General features: G+C 42.8%; 1 protein-coding gene across 1 annotated transcript in view; it reads left to right on the top strand.

Moving 5' to 3' along the window:
• Nucleotides 1-12,511, top strand: part of CWC25 (CWC25 spliceosome associated protein homolog) — a 12,968-nt gene extending 457 nt beyond the window's left edge. Inside the window, exons 2-10 of the mRNA XM_034756249.1 lie at nt 780-952; nt 1,663-1,899; nt 3,411-3,480; nt 4,388-4,515; nt 5,576-5,639; nt 6,487-6,683; nt 8,411-8,506; nt 9,312-9,473; nt 10,919-12,511. Of these exons, the coding sequence (XP_034612140.1) occupies nt 780-952; nt 1,663-1,899; nt 3,411-3,480; nt 4,388-4,515; nt 5,576-5,639; nt 6,487-6,683; nt 8,411-8,506; nt 9,312-9,473; nt 10,919-11,033 (1,242 nt within the window). The 3' untranslated portion in view covers nt 11,034-12,511. The remainder of the gene's footprint in view (nt 1-779; nt 953-1,662; nt 1,900-3,410; nt 3,481-4,387; nt 4,516-5,575; nt 5,640-6,486; nt 6,684-8,410; nt 8,507-9,311; nt 9,474-10,918) is intronic.
• The last annotated feature ends 380 nt before the right edge of the window (nt 12,512-12,891 follow it).

Here is a 12,891-nt window from a genome sequence, read left to right as displayed (position 1 = left end):
GGTTTGAGCATTGGCCTGCTAAACCCAGGGTTGTGAGCTCAATCCTTGAGGAGGCCACTTAGGGATCTGGGGCAAAATCAGTACTTGGTCCTGCTAGTGAAGGCAGGGGGCTGGACTCGATGACCTTTCAAGGTCCCTTCCAGTTCTAGGAGATGGGATATCTCCATTAATTTAATTTAATTTAATTCCCTAACTCTCTGCCTAAAACACAAACCAACCCTCTCTTTGTTAAATGGAGGTGGTAAACAAATACCAGTGCCTTGGAGAAAAGGGACCCCGGAAGAACACAGCAGTTTTACAAAACCCCAAAGGTAGAATGCAAAGTTAAACCTGCACTTTGAGGTTTAAACCTTTGGGATTTTTTTTCAGCTGATTTAAAATCTGTGTCTTGTTTGCTGCTCAGGCAGTTCAAGCGCTGGTTTAGGTGAAAGTGAAACTATTTTTTCTGTTTTTATTGGCCAATCTGATTGATTTCCCTCCCCTCTTCCCCCTCCCCGGCCAGGTAAAGACCTAAGCCTGCTTTCCTTGCATGATTAAAGCTCCCACTGAAGTCAGGGGGAGATGAGTGTGTGTGGAATGCAGGAGCAGTCCTTCACTTTGCTCGCTAACCTGCCTTCAATATTAATAATCAAAAGCATTCCGAAAGTAGATGAGGAAATATTTGTTAAAATATGACTTCTGGGCCCCTTTGATTCATCCTCCTGGCGCCCCTTGTGAGAAGCTTGGGTTCCCGTTTCGCAGAGAGACAAACTGCTTGTACTGGTTCCGCTTCTCTGCAGAATCTGAAGAAGAGCTGGCACCCCCAGACTCTGCGCAATGTGGAGAAGGTGTGGAAGGCAGAGCAGAAACATGAAGCCGAGCGGAAGAAGATTGAGGAGCTGCAGCGGGAGCTACGGGAGGAGCGAGCCCGGGAGGAGATGCAGCGCTATGCGGAGGATGTGGGAGCAGTCAAGTAAGAATTAGGGTGTGTGTGTGTGGTTTTGTCCCTTGAAAATCCTGTGTGCATCATTTGTACTCCAAGTACTTTATGTCACCAGGAGGAATTTCTGAATGGGGACGGTCTAGTAACACATTTCTTTTAGGACTTGGGTCGTAGCTACCAAATAACTAACTTTCCTGGCTGTCACGTTATAAACTGTAGGTGCCATAAGAAAATGAAGATGCTTGTTATAATGGGCCAACAATTACTACTTCTGGTTGATTAGAATAGAGCTCTCCATGTATCTTAGAGCTGGGAGATAATTCCATACTGGGAGAAATTTCCTAGCAATGAGATCAATTGCCCTGTGGAATTATCTCCAGTTGTCATTTAAGAATGGACAAGGGCTGGAGTGTAGAGAATAATCCTGCTGTGACAGAGAGATAGATAAGACTTAGTCCTAACAGGTCCCTTCCATCTAATTTCTAAGGCCCTAATCCTGTAAAAAATTTACCATAGGCATTTAACTTTCCACCCTGTGAATGGTCCTGTTGACAACAGTGGGATTATTCGCTGCATGTAAAGTTCAGCACCTGCGTAGGTTTTTGCAGGATCAGCGCCAAAGATAGGGGTTTAAGGTCGGCTTACTCTAAAACATTTCTGCTCGTCTTTGCAGAGAAAAGTGAAACTTTAGAGCTGCTTGGAAGGAAAACAAAGTAACATGGAGTTTTTGCTTGAAACAGGAAAAAAGAAGAGAAGTTGGACTGGATGTACCAGGGTCCCGGGGGTATGGTGAACAGAGAAGAGTATCTGATGGGCCGCCCTGTGGATAAATATGTCTTTGAGAAGATGGAAGACAAAGAGGCAGGTTGTTCCACTGAAACAGGACTTCTCCCAGGCTCCATTTTTGCCCCCACAGGTGCCAATTCTGTCCTAGACATGGCAAGCAAAATCCGGGAGGATCCACTTTTCATGATAAGGTATTAAATGGGATATTGACAGGGACAATTAACCTAGGCAGGTAGTAAGTTGTGATCACTGCTTGATGATTGGCCAAGAACTGCACATAGCTCGTCTGTTTTAAGACTCGTATTCTGTTTGTCACCCCGTATGTCCCCTGACCACTTGTTTCCTTTATCAACCTGTTGTGTCTTGTCTTTCAGACTAGAAGCTATTTGGGGCAGAGACTGTCATTTATTATATATTTGTACGGTACAATAGGGACCTGGTTGAGACTGCAAAGTACTTCTGCAATACTAATATTTGATCTGATTGGCCTGCAACTGTTTAGATTTCTCTGCTGACTCTCAGAGATGTTGCATGCTGTGATTTGGAGTCTTTTTTCTTGCTGTATTCTGTTAAGCAAGAGGATTTGAGCAAGGCACAATGTGATGGATGGTTTTTCCAGAAACTGAAGATTGTCTAGAGATCTTTTTGGTTCCTTGTTTCCTACATGACACACGCACACAGACACACACACACTTCCAAGCTTCCCTTTGTGGTTTGGTTTTGTTTCTTTCAAACTTGGAAATACCAAGCACTCATGTGCTTTCCAGGATAAGAGCCAGATCCTGCAAACACTTAAGCATGTGAGTAACTTTGCATGTCTGAATGGTCCCATTGAAGTCTGTGAGACCACCCGCATCCAGACAGTTACTTGTGGGCTTAGGTGTTTCCAGGATGGGGGCCCAAGATGTATCCTGCTGCCCATGCTGTAGCCCGATGTGAATGGGATTTTAAGAGTTGATGCCCTCCAATAAGAAGTTATAAATTCTAAATCCTTCAGTAGGAAAAAGAGGCTGCATTTTCTACAAGGCTGTAATTTTACATCTAGCTCTGGTTTAAATTATTGTATCAGAGTTGCATAGAATTAAATCCTGCAGCTGGATTTTGAAAGAGACTGGATAATTTTATGACCAATAATCATAGTTATGTGTGCTAAGGAGTGCTGTATCTCATGCTGCAGGTTGTAAACTGATTGCTCTGTGACTCTAGAAGGAATTTTCCATCCCATGGGCAAGGCTTCGCAATTGTCTGGTTGCATTACATATATATTGCTCTTGGCTGAGGTATCAGACATTCACCAGTGTCTCAGCCAGGATGGATGGCATCGGGACAAGTCAGTTCCTTAGACAGGACATGATGGAACCATGGAGCCAATATACACAGGGATATAAAACAGTTTCTTGATTGACCTTGCGAGTCAGCATTTCAAGTTGAAAAAAAACCCCAAAGGCCCCTATCCTACAGTTGGATCTGTATGGTTGCACTTACAACTTCTGCCGTAAGCCCTAGTCCAGCCAATACACACATGCATAACTTTACTGCCTTGAATAGCCCCGCTGATTTCAATGAGACAACTCCTGGTACTAAAGTTAACTACGTGCATAAGTGTTTGCAGAATCAGGCCTTGATTTGTGCTTTGAATTAATATTTCATCTTTGATGTTATTAATGTTCTTTGAAAACCCCAATGTGCTTATTTTTGTTAGGAAAAGAGAGGAAGAGAAAAAAAGGGAAGTTTTGAATAATCCTGTAAAAATGAAGAAAATCAAAGAACTGGTATGTATTCTTTCACAGAAATCAGAAGCAAAATTTGCATTGAATTGAGTGAGAGCAGAATTGGGGTCCAGAAGAAACACTCTTTAGAGTAGTGGCTTTCAATCTTTCCAGACTACTGTACCCCTTTCAGGAGTCTGATTTGTCTTGTGTACCCCCAAGTTTCACCTCACTTAAAAACTAATTGCTTACAAAATCAGACATAAAAATACAAAAGTGTCACAGCCACGCTAGTACTGAAAAGTTGCTGATTTTCTCCTTTTTACCATATAATTATAAAATAAATCAATTGGACTATAAATATTGTACTTACTTTTCAGTGTACAGTATATAGAGCCATATAAACAAGTCGCTGTATGAAATTTTAGTTGGTACTGACTTTGCTAGTGCTTTTTATGTAGCCTGTTGTAAAACTAGGCAACTATCTAGCTGAGTTGATGTACTCCATGGAAGACCTCTGCGTACCCCCAGGGGTAAATGTTCCCCTGGTTGAGAACCACTGCTTTAGAGAAAGGAATTTTTGTAATCCTGCCTCCTTTTGGATAAGAACAAAATAAGCTCTTTCATATAGAAAGTCTCTCAGCAACTGTTTTAAAAAAACCCCAACCCATGGGCCATGTTATCTTTCCCCTTTCACTTATTTGTTACATTATTGTAACAAATTATTTTCATTCTCGATTCTCTTGTCACAGATCAACTATGCCAAGTCACAAAGACAGTGAGGAGGACTCAGTTGGGCTCCATAGTAAAAGTCCCTTGCCCCCTCATAAGTGATTTTGCAAAGTGTGTGTTGTCCTGAGACTCTTTCCATACCGAATCTAATCTTTGTACAGCCTCCCGTGATGGTGACTGTCTAACGACCGCGTCAGCAGCAATGATCAGCACCGAATTTGGTTTTTTTGCATTATAGTTGCAAAGCAGCTTGGAAAGAAAGGAAAAAAAGAAGAAGAAGGAGAAGAAAAAGAAGCACAAGAAACGCAGACATCAGAGTTCTAGCAGTGAAAGCACCAGCAGTGACGACGAGCAAAGCAGAGTGAGGTACGTTTAGGGGCTGTGTTTTTTTAAAAATCTCTACCCAGCCCGTTGGCTTTGCATATAATATAGGAGGGAAGAGAGTTCACTCTGTGACTCTTAAGGTCCCTAAGGCGGCTTGCTGCGCTCCAGTTGACTGCACGGTCATGTGCGTTTGGGCAGAGTTGAACGTAAATCGCAACCTAATCCTAATTCCTCCGCGTCTTGTTTTAACAGGAGTAGTTGGTATATTGTAGTTTCCCTCCCTTTTTGCTATGCCAGTCCCAGGTGCCATTAACGATAAAGATCACTGTTAGCACAAGATGAAAATTGCCAACCAAAATGTTACTGCTGAAATCCTCTTCTTCACCCTGCATTCTCATCCCATCACCCCAGTCATTTGAATTCCTGCTCTGCAGTATCCCCATCTTACCGAAAGCCCATTCAAGCGCCTTACCCTGGCCCTGCACAGTTTTGCCGCCGCCTACATCTCTGCTCTCACTTCCTATACTTTTCTTGTACCTATACAATCCTCTTGTTTTATGACTCCATTCACCTCTCTTGTTGCGCTCATGCTGCCCCTAAACTTGGAATTATTCCCTTCTAATCTGTCAGCCCCTCCCCCCTCCTTCAAATTCCTTTTTAAACCCCATTTTTATGAATCTGATATTTTTCATCAGTCTCTGCACAACTGACCCTCCCATCCCTGGCCTGCTGTCTCATTTCTTGTGCTTTTCATTTACCTTCTCTTTCCCTGTCCCGAAGAGCTTATCATTTAAGAATGTCTTATTCTGCTTTTGTAAACCACTCGGCTCATGTTGTGGTCCTGTGTTATCTTTAGTTATAATATGGTGATTTGCGGGGATGATACACGAACCGCCAGTATCATTGAGGGGACTACATTTTACTATTTTTAATATTTTATGTAGGGGAAAAACAAATTGGGAAAACACACTCCAGATACATACCTGTCATGTTAAACTGTTGGATGAACTCTGAAAGGTTTAATGGCTACAGTGGATAGAAGGAGAGATGGTATGCTTCAGTTTTTCCACTCCACAGACCGTACTTTAATTTTTGCGTTTAGATCCAAGAAGATGGATAGTTCTTGGGAACCTGTTCATCCCAAAGTCCCAGGGTACGGCTTACAGGTAGGCACACGTGCTTCTCACAACTTACTGTCTGTAGAGTGTGCCTGTGTAGCTGTTAGGAAAGCATGGCTCTAGAGATGACATAGTGGTTTTAGGCTCTGGAAGAGGACTGTGAGAAAGGAGATGGTTTTGTGGGTAAGCTCCCATTGGGACCAGAGATTCAAGTCCCATCAAGGATTTTGTCCTTCCAACATAGGTGCTGGAACTGGGGGTGCTGTCGCAGTTTTGGTTCAATGGCTCTCAGCCCCCGCACTATACAAGTTGTTCCAGCGCCCCTGCCTTTCCAGGTGGATAAGTCAAGTTCCATTCCATTTACTGTGCCAGGATCATAGGTTTGTCTGACTTTATATAATGCTATTTAAGCACCTGGGGTGATATAGTGGCTCCATTGAAGACAAGGATAAAACTCCCGTTGACTTCACTGGATCCAAGATTTCACCCCTTGTCTTCCAGAAAAGGCCTTAACAATCTAGTTCTTGTGTGCCCGCTAAAGATCTAGTGAGGCTTTTCACAAGAGCAAGGATTTGCCCCAGTTTTTTTGGCCAAACGTTCTTGTCCCCTTACTGTTCTGGTTAGCTGCTGCACGCCACACCAGAAGTGGCTGTATTTTTGGTGCTCTATGTGTGTAGTAGTAAGTGCTTTGGGATGCAAGGCTCTATAGAAATATATGTTTAATCTGTCTAAAACCACTGCAGTGGACTATGTACAGAGAGACCTCTGTCCCATACATATGCATGCACTTTGCCTAGCCTAGCTCTTTCTGCCTCACCAGCACTACGCCGGGGCTCCCGTGACTGTTGTGCATTTAATTGCTCTCTGTTGAACAATGTTCTCTTCCTAATTCCAGAGTAGAGACCCTGACCACAGTCACCGGTCTCGGCGCTCTCCAGCTGCTGGCCAGGAAAGAGCCACCCACAAACACCGAGACCGCGCTAGGTCAAGGAGCCAGTCCGGATCTCCTAAGAGAGACACTGGCAAGAAGAGTACGGAGGAGGAAGAGTCTGAGCACAGGAGGTCAAGATCTCCTCCTAGGCATGGTGAACAGTGAGTGTGAAATCTTCACTTTGAAACAGATTAAAATAAAGGACATGCATGGCTTCTCTCAGGGGAGGAGTTCTCAGAAGTCCGTTGAATGCTCAGCAGCAAAATTCGTCTTATTTCCCCATCAGCCTGCTTGTAACGCCTTCCTAATGTTTCTGCAGCGTTAATTTCTCACATCACTTTATCCCAATGACTTGAAATGAAAGCTGGTGGAACTACAGATGCCTGGCTTTGCCTCAAGTTCAAGGGGCTGCCTTTGTAGCTGTTGTAGAGATCTCCCAAACCGCAAACAGGGCTTGGGAAGCATTTGATTTTATTTAGTAAATAAATTGTAATCCTTGAATTATCTCTTTATCCCAGAAATGAACAAGGAGAGACAGGGTAGGGTGACCAGATAGCAAGTGTGAAAAATTGGGACGGGGTCGGGGGTGATAGGAGCCCATATAAAAAGAAGCCCCCAAATCGGGACTGTCCCTATAAAAGCGGGACATTTGGTCACCCTAGGTGAGACACACCATGCATTAAAATTTACAGAGAGAAGTTTAAATTTAATCATTCTTATGGTGGAAAGTTTTTCCAAATATTCTCACATCACTGACACTCCCTTCTACTTCTAAATCCCTATCAACCCTTCCCCAAAAAAGGAAGTTTAATAAAATCTTCATCAAAATTCCTACCCCAAGCAGAGTTGTGACCCCCATAGAGGAAGAACTACCAGAGACTCCACAAAATCCACTAAGGACTTTGCTCTTGCTATCAGTTTTATATGGAAGGAGCTCAGATACAAAGATGATGGGTGACCGTATAAAACCCTAAAATAGATTGTTAAAGGGACACTGACAATTTGGAATCTGGTCAGTTTTCTTACAAAATAGTTGCAGCCCCTGGTCTCCTTGCCACTCCTTGTATTCTTTAAAACTTTTTTTCCCTCCTGTTGCTGTGAATATAAATGACTCATACAAACAAGCAAAAGGGGAGAGCAACTATTTGGGAAATCAGTGAAAGCAAGTTTACTCAAAATGCAGCCAAATGCACAAAATAAACAAGTGGAAGAATTTTTTTTTCCTCTTGAATCTCTTTCAATTATAGTCATTTTAGGGGCTTTTTGTTTAAAAAAAAAAAAAAAAAAATTCAGGCAGTGTGATTTTGTTTGTTTGTTTTTTAAAGTGTCCCTTTTAAAATATTGTTTGAGGGTTAATATGATGTCACTGGCCTTAATAAAATATTTGGTACCGCGAGATGCTCTGAAAAATGATATATGAAGCAATTATTGTTATGAATTTTTACTTCCACAGTCCTTAAGTGTTGATAAACCTTGGATACTAGTTATTGCCGGCCGGTGCAAAAACTTGAGTTGGGTAAAAATAAAACGATAAAACCATGAAAATAAACTAAGTATAAACATTAATTTTTAAAAACAACATCCATTCTGCTGAAAGTGACAGATAATGCACTTGGAACTATGCATCCGAAGAAGTGAGGTTTTTACTCACGAAAGCTTATGCCCAAATAAATCTGTTAGTCTTTAAGGTGCCACCAGACTCCTTGTTGTTTTTGTAGATACAGACTAACACGGCTACCCCCGATACTTGGAACTATAGGAGAGCTCTTATTTCAAAACGCCAGCAATAGTCCTTGTGATCTGTTCGATATCTGATTGATACAGAAGGGGCTATAGGTATGTTGATATTATGTGCATGTGGTGTTAAAAATTCTTTCCTGGGTTACAGGTACAGTACCAAGATGGACAGGAAAGAAAAGGAAAGAGCTAGGAGCCCTTCCCCTAAAAAAGGATACCGACGACAGCATGCTTCAGGGTATACTAGGTAGGCAAAATGTTGCTCATGTGGCACCTTCATAAGGAAGCTGCCCATGCTGATCCTAAAATAATAGACAGTGAGTAATGCAAAAACATAATTCTATTAACTAGAATGGACCAAAGGTGAATGGAATGAACCAAAGCAGGACAGGGGAACAGTCCAAACAGTGTTTGATATTTCTGAGTGTGTTGTATTTTACCATCTTGAATTGCTTCCCATTGCGATGAATGTTCTCTTCCTGGCTACCAGTTGTTCACATGCCATGTACCAGCCTGCGGGGGTGAACGTGAAGTCGTTTTATCCCACCGACTGGTAGCTAGAAGCATTCTATATCAAGGCCATCAGGATAATGTGATGCCCCCGTTGATGTCCTCTTACCAAACAGCTGAAAAAACAAAAAGGCTTGGATCTCATCGGGCCATGGAGGGAAGGAGAACAGTGAAGATCAAAACACAAAAGACATTCCACTTAAGTATGTGCTTAAGCACTTAGTTGAATCAAGGCCCGAAAGAAAGCTGTGTCAGAAATGCCAAGAACTTGAGGATCAAACAGCTGTTATGGAAAACATCCAGGAGATGGGTGGCTATGTTGCCCGTTTCTGTCTTATGAGGAATGAGGGACCTTCTTGAGTATGTTCATACTTCAGAGCCTCAGCAAACAAGGAAGTTCTCCTATGGGATTGCTGTGTTCAATAATGTAGTGGATTGTGTCCTTGCTATGAATAACTTCTGCAGTAGAGTTTGGGGATGGGAGAGACAAGGGGGAGGGGGAAGCTATCCTAATTAACAGCGCTGTTTCTGCCTCTTAACAGAAAGCTCTCCGCAGAGGAGCTAGAGCGTAAGCGTCAGGAAATGTTGGAAAACGCCAAGTGGCGGGAAGAGGAGAGAGCAAACAATGTCAGGAGACACCGAAAGGAGGAGGAGCGGGAACGAGAACTGGAGAAACTCAGCTCCCGAGATGGGAAATTCCTACAGTGAGTGTCTTGTTAGCCCACTCCTCTAGATGAGTTAAACGCAGGGAATAGTCTCCCAAGGGAATGGGTGAGACATTTAAAATTAGTCTCAACAAAGACACTGTAGAGAATAATCCTGCACTGGCTGCAGGATGGGACGAGGTAGAACCTGATGGAGCTTCTCCATCTCTACTGTCTGATTCCATATTGTACAGTAGAACTAAGGAGGTTTAAATGTGTTTTTTTTTTTTTTTTAACCTAACTCTCTACAAAAGAGTGATCAAGACTTTCATGGCTGCCTAGTCATTCAATGCAAGTTATTTGTGGAGCACTATAGAATCGCATGGTGCTTTACAAGCAGATAAAGAAAAATTCCCTGTTCTCAGAACAGGCAATATCAAGGCCTGATCCCACAAATTTCCTGTATACAGACCTCCAATGGGAGTCTATGTGCAGAGGGCTTGTGTGATTGGGCCCTAACTAGATCAAGAAATAACAGACCATGCGGGGTAAGGGGTGTTATGAGAGAGAGGCATCTGTGAACACAAGGGGTGAGATCCTCCCCCCCTGCTCCAGGCTTTTTATGCTGGGTAAGAATTGGAGCATTGGAAAGTAGCTAGAAAACCCCATATTGGGCTGGGGAAGGATTCTCCCAGTGTGGAATCTGAGGAAGACAGCTGTGTAGGTGTTTTCTGAGGACCCGCTCACAGACCTGGGCATAGGGGGTGTGGCAGGAGTGGTGTATAAGGCAGGGCTACTGTATCCAGTGCTGTAGCCCAAGGAGCCCCTATGAACTGTCTGAATTATGCTGGAGGCTTTCTAGCCCCTGGAGCAGCAGAATTGGGAAGGTGCAAAGTAGCTTAAAATCACCATAGACAATCCTCCTGGGCAGAAGCCAAAGGAAGAGGGTGGATTCCTCCCTCCCCCTCTCAGAGCAGACGAGTTGACAAATTTGGCATTTTGTGCGTTACTTGAGGGCGTAGGAGGAGCACAGGATATTGTTTAATAATGTGGCTTGAGTCTTAAAGGTAATACGTCAGAGATCACAATTATTCCTTCTTGTCTGTTGCTAACATCGCAATTTACAGCATGAGCGGTAGCATTTGAGTTCCCAGAGGAGCACTGCCCTGGTTTGGGGACAGATTGCTTTTCCCTCTTGCATGCTTCTCAGAATCTCCTGTGACAGATACATTGGTAATTAACAGTTCTGTTTGAAGGTTGAGGAGTAATTGGGAACCTCTTAAAATCTATACAGAGAAACACTGACCCTGCATATATGGTATTTAGTCTGTCACAGGCTAAACTGTAGTCGTTCAAATGTTCCAATGCAGACTGCATTAGGAAGCAGCAGCCTATTTCCTATTCTAGCTCATGCATGAGAGTCCAGGAACAAGAAAGCTTTACTGGAAAGCCAGTAAAATTTAGACGGATGATCTGATTTTCTTTCTCATTCAATTCTTCTGCAGCCACATAAAACTGGAGAGTGCGTCCACTTCCTCTGTAGAGGATCGGGTCAAACGCAACATCCATTCCATCCAGAGAACACCAGCTGCCCTGGAAAAAAACTTTATGCAGAGATGAAACTTGCTCTCCTCCTGCTGATGTGCTGGCGCACGAGGGCTCTTTCAGAACAGTTCACAGGACACTTCTCAGAGGGCAGCTGCCCCACGCACGGAGGGATCCTCCAACAACCTACACAGATTCCTGCAATGATACTTACTCTGTGAAAGGGAGCTGGACTTCTCTATATCAGCACAGAGTTCCTTGGCCTTCTAGCTTTGTGAAGGCATTTATACCTAGAGTATTACATTGCAACAAGCTGTTTGCTGGAGTCACCCTCCACCCTTGTATTCTATTTTTAACACTTTGCCAGATCCTGCTTCCTGTTGCCCACCTAAACCAGCATCCATTTTTAATACTGTTCTCAGACACACATTTCTGGTAATTAATTACCAGACTAATTGGGCAAGTTGACCTCTTTCGATGCTTGAGAAAGAATCTATTTTATCAATACTGTAGAATCGGCCATGGGAACAAATTCACCTGTGGAGTAACTCAGCTAACTTCTGTGAAGTGACACCAGAGACAGACTTAGCATGTTTAGTATTCAGTATAACCCGTTCGGGAACAGGCAAGGAGGGTGTGTGGAGTTAGTTTCAGACGTATCTGATCTGTGAAATATCTGTAGAAATATGCCAAGTTGCTCACAAGTTTGAATGATGTGTGTCAGCAAGGCAGAGACTTGAGTGAAAGGAAGAATAAACTGAAACAAAACTCAAACAAGATGCAGGTAATAGAATAAAATATTTCTCTGGGATTTTGTACATATTCATGGAGTAATGGGCATAAGTACTGGGGTGTATCTGCCTAGGCTTTTTTTTTTAAAGTACTTTTTAAAAAAATCTGACTCATTTCCAGAAAAGAGGGTTAGATTCTAATTGCAGAGAGCGCTGTCAATTCATCATTTAGGGCCAATTAGCAATTAGTGCAGTAGGTTACAGCAGCCTTGGAAAACCGTCATAAAAATGTCCCCTCCCCACATTATGATGAAAATGAGTATGGCATTCAAAAATAAAACTGTTGTGTTGATAAGCAGGCAAAAAAAATTTGCAATGCCGCGTAACAAAATTCTGTTTGCTCATGTGTAGAAGGGGGAGGGGTCATTATTTGGAGGCTGAGGGTAGGAATGTGAGAGACTTAATTAGGGATTTCTCCATTTTATGAGGGGTCAGGCAAATATACTTTGTAGCTCAGAGAGCAAATTTTCATGGCAGTTTTGCAAAGCTGATTGAAGTACTCTCTTTGAATTGACCACGCTGTATAAAATGTTTTCCTTTGGCAGATGATTATTGCTCTATAGTAACTTACTGCTGGGTTATTCTAAAATTAGTGCAAATGGGAGTCAGAAATGAACCCATTTACTTTAAGCAACTTTTAAAAATTATTCCTAAAAGACACAGTATTTCCTCATACCTGCCTTTGTATATTACCACGGTGAATCCTTCATCCTTGTTGTGTTACAGCACTGGGTTCTATTAAATGTTGTGTGGCCTGTTTTACAGCTGTGTTCGGTCTTATGGCTCATAACCACTTTTGTCACGGAAACAAACAGGAGACACTAGTAGAAAAAACTCTCCTGTGCGAGACAGAATGGGAATTGCACAGAGTGATTGACAAAGGCCAGACCAAAACATTCTAGGTCTCCTCAAGCATAAATGAGATTTACACTAAATGACTAGCCAGCAACCTTAAATCCTTATAGCCAGGTAAGGAAATAAACCAACCAGCTGCCATTATGAAATAATCAGAGCTGGCTAACAGACTACAGCTGTGTCCATCCTTGTAGTTGCTATGATGGGCCCCTGTCCTAAGAGAAAGCCTGGGCTCACCCTCTGCCTCTCTGGAAAAGCCATGGGTATTTTGCCCCTTGGCCCCTGTC

The sequence above is a fragment of the Trachemys scripta genome, chromosome 23 (genome assembly GCF_013100865.1).
Source record: "Trachemys scripta elegans isolate TJP31775 chromosome 23, CAS_Tse_1.0, whole genome shotgun sequence".
Classification (NCBI taxonomy): domain Eukaryota; kingdom Metazoa; phylum Chordata; order Testudines; family Emydidae; genus Trachemys; species Trachemys scripta.
The sequence above is the reverse complement of the archived record's forward strand: the minus strand, read 5'-3'. Positions and strand labels throughout refer to the sequence as shown.